This window comes from Micrasema longulum, unplaced genomic scaffold (assembly GCF_059751315.1).
Source record: "Micrasema longulum isolate JH-2025_06_02 unplaced genomic scaffold, ASM5975131v1 h1tg001441l, whole genome shotgun sequence".
Lineage (NCBI taxonomy): Eukaryota > Metazoa > Arthropoda > Insecta > Trichoptera > Brachycentridae > Micrasema > Micrasema longulum.
In genome coordinates this window covers 78,225-90,341 of record NW_028278627.1, presented here as the reverse complement: position 1 = coordinate 90,341, position 12,117 = coordinate 78,225, and the positions used below count along the sequence as shown (strand labels likewise).

The 12,117-nt window shown below is 33.1% G+C and overlaps 1 protein-coding gene across 6 annotated transcripts in view; it reads left to right on the top strand.

Moving 5' to 3' along the window:
• sws (patatin like phospholipase domain containing sws) overlaps window positions 1-12,117 on the top strand; it is a 100,928-nt gene that overhangs the window by 36,948 nt on the left and 51,863 nt on the right. For all 6 annotated transcript variants that reach the window (XM_088235795.1, XM_088235794.1, XM_088235793.1 and 3 more), the window contains 5 exons: window positions 969-1,050; window positions 7,863-8,083; window positions 8,606-8,792; window positions 9,401-9,546; window positions 11,214-11,342. In XM_088235795.1, coding sequence (XP_088091921.1) covers window positions 969-1,050; window positions 7,863-8,083; window positions 8,606-8,792; window positions 9,401-9,546; window positions 11,214-11,342 — 765 coding nt within the window. The remainder of the gene's footprint in view (window positions 1-968; window positions 1,051-7,862; window positions 8,084-8,605; window positions 8,793-9,400; window positions 9,547-11,213; window positions 11,343-12,117) is intronic.

The window sequence follows — 12,117 nt, the reverse complement described above, 5'->3', positions numbered from 1 at the left end:
CCATGAAGAAGTATAGAAATTGAAAAAATAACATTTTCAGGCGTTGCCTAGTATGTCGGTGAAATAATTTAATAGGATGAATCTCACCCGCATAAATAAAGGTTTCAGCTCTTTAACTTCACAAACATCAATAGACGAAAGAATTTAAGGAATATAGATGTTCAAATATAGGCAGAATGGTGAATGTTACACAGTGTGTAAAGTGGCCACTTAAACCAGCCATTGATAGGTCATAAGCCCTGTAGATGCCTAGACTTATATATTACCTTTTCTTAAATGTTCTTCATCTCTGTTGTAATATGTTAATAAAATTTGTACTTTTCGGATCCGGTGTGAAAATGTGCATTTGAAGATTGCAAAAAAGACAACTTCATAATTTAAAAAAAATAATAGATATATATTAAGTCTTGTGTCGTATGAAGCCTAGTGTGGCATATTATTAAAGATTAAAGATGAAAAACATTTAAGAAAAGGTAATATAGAAGTCTAGGCATCTACAGGGCTTATGACCTGTCAATGGCTGGTTTAAGTGGTCACTTTACACACTGTGTAACATTCACCATTCTGCCTATATTTAAACATGTATATTCTTTCAATTCTTTCATCTGTTGATGTTTGTGAAGTTAAAGAGCTGAAACCTTTATTTATGCAGATGTTAGATGTTCAAATATAGGCAGAATGGTGAATGTTACACAGTGTGTAAAGTGGCCACTTAAACCAGCCGTTGACAGGTCACAAGCCCTGTAGATGCCTAGAATTCTATATTACCTTTTCTTAAATGTTCTTCATCTCTGTTGTAATATGTTAATATAAACAGCTCCCCGGGGAGTTGAATCTAGTCCTTGTGTACAAAAATTTGGACAAACTCAAAATATTGTTGATTATTAAAGATGTTAAAACAAAAGTACCTACTTGAAGTTGTATGCCAGAGATGTTTCTTTACTAAATGGTGTTTCGTTTGATTCCAGGTTCTGTGGTCTGTTATCTGTGGACTGCTCTCCGCGCTGCTAGTGTTAGTAATGCTTTTATATAGAAAATGGAAATACAAAGGTAAGATTCTAATGCAGGTTTATTTAGAAAATTTACTTACTTACTAACTAAGGAGCGTGCGTAAACTGTTTATTTATTTATTCAACACTTTATATACCAGGGGCGAACCGTGTATAGAAGCGATTATGCGCAGCTTACCATTATATTAGACTAACTATAATAACGTTCTATTGTAACTTTATTTTTTCCTTTCACTTAGAAATTTTGTTTCAAGAATATCTAAGTGAAAGGAACCAAATAACAAAAATAGATAACTCAGAATCGGAACCGATTGAAAATGAACTAGGTGTCCCCCAAGGATCAGTGCTAGGACCAATATTGTTCATTATATATATAAACGACATCACACAGATAATAAAGCACTGCAAAGTACGACTATTCGCAGATGATACCCTTATATATATAGCGGGAGAAAACTATGAAGACTCAATTAATAAATTGAATGAAGATCTACAGAACATATCGTCATGGCTAAAGATAAATAAATTGAAATTAAATGTTAGTAAAACAAAATATATGGAAATAGGTAATAAAGCACATGGCATAACAATGAATGTAAATATTGATGGTAAAATTATTGAAAGGGTTGATGAAATGAAATACTTAGGAATTATTCTTGACTCCAGATTAAATTTAACATCACACTTTGAATATATACATAAGAAAATTTCAAAAAAGATTTTCTTCCTAGGAAGAATTCGAAAAAAAATAAATAAAAAGAGTGCAGAACTTATATACAAAACAATAATTGCCCCTCATTGGGACTATTGCTCTACTATATTATATTTAGCTAACGAGGGAGACATAAACAAGTTTGAAATACTACAAAATAGAGCAATGAGAATTATACTGAAAAAAAGCAAATATAATAGTGTTGAAAAAATGAGAAAACAATTGAACTGGATAGGAATAAAGAAAAGACTATTGTATAATGTATTTGTATTTATATATAAAGTGTTTAATAATCTCATGCCAAAGTATTTTATAAGTGAAATTATATTAAATAGAAATGTACATAAATATAGGACAAGAAATAGAAATAGGATAAGACTACCACTTAAGAAAAAAACAAAATCACAAAATAGCTTAATGTATAAAGGGTTAAAACTGTATGATGAGATGCCTGAAAGTATGAAGAATGAAAGAAAACTTACGGATTTAAAAAAAAAATGTTATGTTTATTGTAATAATGTACATAGTTATGTAAGAAATATTTAATAAGTATTTGTTATAATTGTAAATATATTAGTTACAATGTAATATTAACTAACTTAAGTAAATAAATAAAATAAAATAAAATAAAAACAAATAAATAATTAACATTTATTTTTAATCATTTCCACCGTTTGTATTTTTATCCTAATATAAATAAAAAAAATAATAAAGCGCGCCCAGCGCCTGCGGTGAGCCAAGAAACTAGCCGATATTCCAGCTTATTTTTTCATACAAATAAGTATACTATATTTTGAATGTATTAACCCCAGTGCGGGTTTTTATCATAGATCAAACTTGCAGATTACACAAGTTATTTGAAGATTCTTGATTTGGAAAACAGTATTTCAAACATTATTTCTTAAGGACTATTTTTGTTTGAGATGGTACTTTTGACATAAGACTATAATTACTTTCATACGTCATATTGCAGCACACATAGCGCTCCACGCGGCCGTTTTTAGCACTATAAATTACTAGAACGATTCGGCCAGTTGACATTTCAGTTGAATACCTAATATCGACTGAATTCATAGTAATATTTTTTATTTGTTTTATAAAAAAATATGTATTAAAGTAACGGATAATATATCTATATAATATATCACGAAGTTACATCGTTTGAGTTGATTTCATGGATGAGAGTTGTTGTATCACACAACCACAGAAAAATATCAATTTATAGTATAAATTACTTCCATTATATTATGTACCTTCTATGTAGGTACAAATATATGATATTTTTCTTATAGTTTACCTGTAAATAAAATCATTCTGTATGTGTGATGTCACCGTACTCTCCCTTAACGGCTTAACCGATTTACGTGCAGTTTTTAGAGAAATATAGATCTTTGCGCTGTGCGTGTTCGTAGAGATTAAAATCTTCAATCGAATATTTAAAAAAGAAGTTAGGAGCGTAAAAGTTTTGTTCATCGATCTACCAGGGTTGCATTCGAGGAGAATGCATTTGCAAAAAAATGGAAAGATATGGTCTTTTTGTGTATAAAAAAAGTTTGTTTTTGAATGTTTACAAATAGCATTTGTTTTTTGTGGATCTCAATCAGATTCTTCCCTTAAATTCCTTATAATTTCTACCCATTTATTTCTTTTTATTGGATTTTTGCTAACACTAAAATAATATTAAATTCAATACATTTTTAAAAATCATATTCCTACATAAGTACACCCCTTTGTTGGTGAGACGGCCGGAGTTTGACGCTTGCAAAAAGAATGCCATATTTAAAAAAAATATTTATTTTATGTTTTGGAATTCAACCATAAACAAGTACCTACTTAAATTCAATATTTTTTTAATATTGACAACTTTTAGTTTTGGAATTTATTCACAAATAAGTACTTTTAAAACGAAAGTTGAGTTTTACTAGAGTTTAGTTTATTAACGAATTATTTTTTTCTATTTTGGACATTACTACAGATTTTTTACCATTACTAACGATCATACAACCGAGCCTTAGCCAATCGGCGCAGGATAACGAGGTATTGCACACTTTTTTTTTGCTTTTGCTTTAGGCAACAGCAAATCACACAATGACGAAACGAAAAGATTGGAATGTCAAACTCAATGTCAAATGTCACTTAGTATATAGTTTATCGAAAAATTGAATATTGAAAAAACGTTTGCTGAACCAGCTAATGGCAGGCAAGCCGATGTTCGGGCATGACAACGTCTGTCGGGTTCGCTAGTAATATATAGTAATAAAAAGTCCTTCAGAAATATTGTTTGAAATACTAGTTTCGAAATAAGGAATCTTCAAATAATGTTTTTTATCTACAAGCTTGTTTTAGTACTGTAAAAACAGGACTGTGTTAAAGTTGTAAAATACAGCGTACTTTTTTGTATGGAGAAATAAGCTGAGGTAATCGGCTAGTTTCACTGAGATCGAGCTGGGCGCTGGGCGCACTTTATATATTTTTTTGTAAGAAGATTTTAACAGTAGTGGTAATTTATAATAAATAATAATTATTTTATTTATTTTCCCACAAACGTAGTTACTATTAAAACATTATTATAGAAAGTCAAATATAATGGTAAGCTGTGCATAATCGCTTATTTGGACGATTCGCCCCTGGTACCTACTACCAACAGTTATTCGAGTTAAGTGCTTTAAAATGAACTAAAAAGAAATTTTATGCTATAATTTCACCATAAAAGTGTTATATTTCATAGTTTAATACATATTATAATACCATCGTGTCAACTGATTTAACTGCTAAATTTGTTAGAAAATCGTCACAATACACGAAATATAAACGTGGATTGGTTTGTTAAAATTACTTCAACGGAGATAATAAAGATCTCAATTTACGCATGCGCGAACTTTTGAATTCAGTACTGAAAAATCTAACGCAGTTCCATATTCCAGAATTAGACGAAGCGCAAGTGTATTTTACTTCAGTCCGCGCATAACTGCGCAGTCGGAAGGTTGCGTGTAGGCTTGCCGCAGTTGTTAATTAATGCACGTCGAACCCAGGCGTTACCTAGTATGAGAAATAATTCGATCAGATGAATCTCTTCCCAACAATGAAGGTTTCAGCTCGTCAACTTCACTAAAATCAACAGTTGGAAGAATAGGGTCTTTTTACCTTGTTTTATTATTTTTTTATTAATAATTAAGCTAAAAATTACAATGAGTAACGGTAGTAATATTTTTTTTGTGTAACATCGCGTCGGATAAATTTTCTACAAAGGTTTAAAATATGCATATTTTCAATTATCCGAAAACGAGACGATTGGTGCCTTGTGGGACAAACGGCACGTATGACGTTTTGGCACCCAACATGTACGCAATATTTACTAGAAGCGCAGTCGGCGGTCATAACGCGTGACGTCAAAATGACGTAATGCCAACTGCGAGCCGTTTTGTATGTGCTCATTTTTAAACCCGAAAATTATACATGAAAACATATTTTGAATATATTGAGTTTTATGAATAACATCGTAATAATTTGCTCTAAATTAACGTTGTTCCCGACTTGTGAAAATACTATATTTAAGAAATATGGATGTTCAAACATAGGAAAAATTATAAATGTTACACATTGCCCAAAGTGTGCATTTAAATCAGCCAATGACAGGTCATAAGCCTTTTAAATGCCTAAACATTAATATTCCCTTCCCCAAAATGTTTTCCATCCCTGTTGTAATTTGTTAAGATCAATCTTCAATATTATTTTTATTTATGGGAAACATATTCGATAACCGTATTTGCCGCAGCAAATTGGTTTCTTAGAACAGCCATTTGCCCATATAGGAACCGGTTGCAACATCAGGCATACTAATATTTCTGTAGCTCGATCATAAATAACTATCGACGTGCTAATAAGCGACGTGCTAACAATTTCTCACCATGGTTGTTTATCGTATTCGCGATCACAATGCAACATCCGTGAACACCTAATTTTAAATGTCAAAATATTTACGTTTTGCGACGTATGATCCTGCTGCGCAATCACATATTTTAACTTTACCGATGTAAATGTGGAAAATATTCAAAAATTGATATTTTTATTTCTTTATTTATCATTCATCATGCTTTTTATTGCATTTAGCCGATGGTTGGCAAGCCAAATGTCAAGAAAAGCAGTCGCCATAGTAATTGTAATTTAATTTGGACTTTTTTGTATTAGATACTCCTTACTATTTTGCAAATGCAATATATTGTATTATTTTTTATAGTAAACGCCGATTTTTTGCCAATGAACTGTATTTATTTACGAGGAGAACAAAAAACAAACCGACACGAGCGTTGACTTAGAGATTACACACGCGTTAACTTATGACGCGATAATAGAGACATGCATATTTTATAGGCCCAAAAGTTTTTAATTATTTTTTACTTTTTCTGTGATTCCAAACTTTAAAAATTTTCTTTCTTTTAAAAAACACGCACTATCCTGGATTCAAACTAAAGATATGAACTCTTTTTTTCTATGATATATTTTGTTGCCCTTTAATAATGATGAAAATTTTTATGTTTTTTAAAAAATATTTTTTATTTCCTTTTTTAATTATACCATAAAAAAACTTATGATCTTTTACAGTATATTTTATTTTCTCTTTCTTATGTTACACAAAAATTATAACTGTATTATTATAGGAGCAAAAGTTCATTGTCTTTTTCTAGTATAACCACGAACAGGCCATGCCTTTGTGGGATTTTTGTTTACTATTTTTACTATTAATATTTATTTCATTGCTTTGTAATTATCCTATATTTTTGGAATACTCTGTTTTACCTCTTATGTTTATTGTAAAAAAACATTTTTTTAAAAATAAAAAAATGACTTGAGCATGTTTATTATTGTTCGTTGTTTGTGATCGCTCAAATGCTTAGCATGTTTTTAAGCACGTCGATAGTTATTTGTGATTGAGCTACTGGCTTGCTAACCCTTCATATACTGAGCCTACTCCCAGTACAAGCAGAACTTGTGTTTTTTGTGCCATTATTAAAAATATGAAATGTATGTATAAATAAATAAAAAATCACAGAAATACGCGTTAGTCACGCCTCGTTGTGTGGTTGACGAATGCGTTTACCATTCTTGAAGTCCTGGGTTCGATTCCCGGCGGGGTGGACGTTAAAAAATATTGATTTTAAAGTTTTTTTAAACTGTAATCATAGAATTAAGAATAGTCCAGAAACCGCAGACGCGCATCGAACAGAGGGCGACTAAACTACTCTTAAACTAGTAGTTTTACAATTTGACCCGTTAGTTTCTTTGTAGACGTCACTCAGTACGCAACTCCCGATTTGAATTCAACTATGCCGTGTTGTGTCATTTTAAAGTGTAGAAATACTGCTGGAATCTTAAAGAAAGGATGGGATCACATATCATGTGTAAGTAGCAAATGCATTACTTAAAAATGTAATTATTTTTCCATCTGTCAGATTGTCGAAGAAAATAAAATATACATTTTGTTAGTGTTGCCAGGGTAGTAATTTTTTTTCCCTACTTTGCTCATCTAATGAGAGAACTAATGAAAATTGGACCTCGGATTAAACAACGCCGTGGTGGACATTTGACCGACATTGTCTTTAAAACATCAAATATTAAACATAAAAATATCCGCTTTATGTAGAATAAAAATGGTTACATTTTTAAAGATCAAAGTTTATTAATTCAATTACTCTTATTAAATGATCCTCTCCTTATTTACTCTGTTGTGCCAATCAACTTATCCGCGTGTACAATAAAATTTAAAAAAAAATAAATCATCTTACATTTGTGCTACGATTATATTTTTCACGATCTGGCGACATTACGCGGCGACTGCATGCGCGCGTCAAAAGTGGGGCATAGTGGGGGAATTATTGGACACAGTCCGATGTATTCAAATATGATTCTACGCTCCTGGACTATTCTTAATTATATGATTGTAATATTAAACTGTTACTGGACTGACGCCTTGTCTTCATGTGATCAGATGATCGGAATACGCTGCATTTGGTTTATCAACTCAATGCCCTATGCACCACCGGGTGCGAAAAGAGGGATGATGATGATGCTTGTCTTGACAATCGTTATTGAGGGATATTTTATCTTTCGGGAATATGATTCGTTTGCATCTCTCCTTCTAGACGAAGTGCTGGCGGGCGACGCGGACGCGGCGGCGGGCGCGGACGGGGCGGCGCGCGGCCGCTTCCGCAAGCGGGACAAGATGCTGTTCTACGGCAGGAGGATGCTGCGCAAGGTCAAGTCCATCTCCAGCAGCGGCCAGGGCAGGAAGCGGCGGGCGGTGATGAGGTTCGCGCGCCGCCTGCTGCAGCTCAAGAAGGAGCAGGCGCCCGCGCAACTCAAGGTCTTTACTAAAGGAATTTTACACAGTCCCGCATCCCGTCTTATATTTTTGAAAAAAAATACAATAGAGGAATATCACATTCTACGAATAAAACATGTGAAATGAATTTAGAAAAATTAATTGCATTTTTGATATCAATATGGATATTGTGGAGAATTTTTTTCATACATAATTTTTAAAATGAAATTGTCAAAAAATGTGTCTTTACAAAAACCCGACATGTTTGCCTTTGACAATTGTGTCGTCAAGATTCGTGACGATCTTCTATTTGAATTTAAACGGTCACAAACAAAGTTCAAAATTTAACCGAATCATGACGTATTAGGGGCGTGGCCAATGCGATGAACCGTTTTTGAGGAAATCTAAAATTTAAAAGTATTTTTTTTGCAACTAATACGTACAAACGTGATATTTCCCTATTCAAATCGACGTGCGTCCAGCTCATTCTACACTACTCTAGTTTCTTGTCAAGACATATGTATGGAGTGTCTTTATCATATAAATAAACATATCTTTGTTCAGGTATTGGAGCCTCCAGCAGAGTACTTGGAAGAGGATCTGACAAGTAATGAGCGTGTCCCCCCAGACGCTCTTTATATACTACATTCCATAAGAGTGTTTGGTCACTTTGAGAAACCGGTCTTCCTCAAGCTCTGTAAATATACGGAGATACTCAACATACCCATGGGCAACTACCTGTTCAAAATAGGTAAGGCACTCCTCTTTTTACTTTGATGGCTTTTTTCACTTCGCTACTGGGGTATTCTGTGCCATTGTCATCTTTTTGTTTTTGTGGGGGTCATAGCCCATTGATCGGTGAAACACACACGTGCAGTAATTTCACCTGAAGTAAAGACCAACGATCGATAAAGCAAGTCCTCATTTTATAATTAATACAATACATTACACTCTGCGAGACTTACAGTACTGCGCATAAAACGTCCATACATATGAACAACTTCCTGTAGTACATTCACATTATGGAGACATGGCCTTTAAAGAGACCATAGGGGGCATGTGGTGGTATCCATTCTTTGAACACTCTTTTGCTACTCCATTTTACTATGTCCTCAGCCTCACATATCTCTCTTATCCTGGTGTTCCTCGTGTGATCTCTCAGAGCTTTACCTGCTACCGTCCTCAGTGTCTTCATCTCGGAAGTCTTCAATACTTGTTAAGTCGTGATCGGAAAAAATACACAAGCAAATGTGGATTTCTTCTCCAAGCTACTGTTGCCACGCATTGAAGTAAAGAACTTGCGCTTTGATGTACTTATTTTTTTGTGCTGATTTTATTTTATTTTACATTTGTTTTCAGGTGACGCCGATGAGAATGTATATGTAGTGCAGACGGGACGGCTGAATGTTTTCATCCGTTCTACAGATGGTTCAGTCTTATCCCTAAAGGTTGTCAAAGCGGGAGAGAGCGTCACTTCTCTTCTCAGCTTTACTGACGTTCTTACTGTGAGTTTCTTCTTTAATTCCAACAAGACGGTTTCTTAGTATGCATTTAAATATAGTACACTGCTTAGTATAAATATAAATAGATAATCTACATATATAAAAGGCAATGTTTGTGTGCTAAATAACTTCTAACTGGACCGATTTGCGTGTGATTTTTTGCAAAATAATGAGCTTTGCGCTGGGCACATTTATAGTTCTTATATATTCAATTTAATTAGTAGAAAATAAGTTAGGAGCGTAAATGTTTTATTCATCCATTACCAGGGTTGCATTCGATGAGAAGAATGCATATATTTAAAAAATGGGCGGATGTTATTTTTTACTATACAAAAAAATATCGTATTTGAATGTTTACAAACAACATTCGCTTTTTACTAGAAATTTTGTAATGCCAGAATAATATTATCTGACATTCAATACATTTTTGAAAATCATGTTCCCACATTAAGTGCTCCCAGAGCAGAGTTTGACATTTACAAAAATAATTCTATATTTTAATATGAATTATTTTTAGTTTTGGAATTAAATCATAATCAAGTACCTAGGTACTTACATACCAATGAAAAGTTATACATCTTTTTACATTTATCTGAACGGTTTTCGCATGTTTTCACGAAACAGTTAGTCATTTTGGTTTCGAATTAAATGTCAAGCTCACGCCAAAACCCGACTGGCGGTTAAAGAATGACTAAATACGCTTTGGGCCTGAGTTAAGTGTCATAATTTTAGAGGGCTCAGGGTGCGTCTATGTGTATTACTAGGTTGATGGTTTTATTTAAGAATACTAAACCTGTTTCTATGGTTACGTAAAAGCATTATAAACTAATGTTAAGTTAGGTATACTTAATAATGACCTTAAGAGGAAACACAGTCTGACTTTTCTTCACACAAATATATTTCCATATTTTCTCCCTGGATTTTGGCACTAGAACAGTGATTTATTTATTTATCTATTTTAGTTGGGCATAAAAGGCCAGATATGCAGTTGTCTTTTTCGCACAATTTTAGGGAGGCATTATCAAGACAGTTGCAGAAAAACAATTTTCAAATACCTGTTTATCAAAATTCCCTATCACGCATATCCTCACAACTCTATTATCATTAGTTGATTCGGAAGAACTAATGATGTCATGCAAAGTAGTTTGTTTTTATCAAAATATTTTTTTTTTCTACATTTTCAAGAAATTTTGCTGTATAATTTTTTTTTTTAAATGAAATATTTGCATTCTTATGATATACCAAAATATTTCATTTTAAGGGCCACTTTCAACGAGTTGTAAATACCTCACTATTAGAAAATGGGAATCAAGTTGGGGTAGAGTGGGATTCGAACCACGGACCTTTGATCCGTGAGTCCGAGGACCACAACCCAATTCAGATTTGTTCAGATAATGCTCTAATTATTACTGCGCATAAGAATATACTTTTTATATCCAATTTTGCGTAGGGCTGAACTTCTTCATTCTAACATATAAATCATATTAAATTTTTTCGCAACAGAGAGGGAAATCATTTTTGAGAAAGGAATATGGGAGTCTAGGCATTTACAGTTAAAATCCAGCCAGTCTGCAAGCATTTGGACCTACTCAAAACATTGTTATAAATCATATTATCGAATTGCGTTACAATTTTTTTTCAATTGTTTTGATTTTATGTAATTTTTCTAGGGTCATCCTCAACCATATAAAACTGTTAGCGCCAAAGCTTTAGAAGACTCTCTGGTCATCAGATTACCGATGGCTGCCTTCCAAGAAGTTTTTCAAGAGTATCCGGACATATTTGTTAGAGTTATGCAGGTAACACTTGCATTCTGGATATGAGACAACTGTACCTAGAAGAAGCACTCGCACACTTCTGGTCGAACAATTAGGAGAGGTCTCAACAAAATGTCCATACGAGATTTTCCCACAGCACAAATTATGTCATACCTAAAACCCGTACGACTTTTGGTTAGAGATATCTCTCATTTGTCGCACTGAGAGTGTTCAATATTTTGGTAGAGCGTACTAAGCTCTCAAGGACAAAAACTATTTTCAAGAGAGGAGTCAAGGACTGGATTTTCCTTAGTGGGAGGGATTTAAGTGGAAAACTCCTTGATGAATTTATCAATGTTTGAGATTACTGTTTGCCATTTATATGTTTTTTAAAATTATTTTTTGTGTTTCTGAATTTATATTTGTGGTGATATACTCATGTGTCTGTGTCAACTAATTGCTCGTCCCATCTCAACACAGGACTTTTAGTCCCATGGAGTTGGGACTTGTGTCTCAAATAATGTGTAATAATTTGGTCATGAGGAAGAATGACAATATTTGACATAAGCCCTTCATTCAATTTGCCAAACGCAAAGTGAAAGGGCCAACGAAAGCAGGGAGTCAAATTCTAATTAATTTATGAAATTTAAAAAAATACTGATACTCATTTTTTGACAAAAAAAAAGTTTTTTTTTTATGAGAAACTGAAAAACCCTCAGTGTTTTTGGATGTGTAGAGGGAGCATTGTGAAAAAAATGATAAATTCATTTATACAGGATGTTCTTTAAACCCTGTCACATCCGAAACCACGATGATC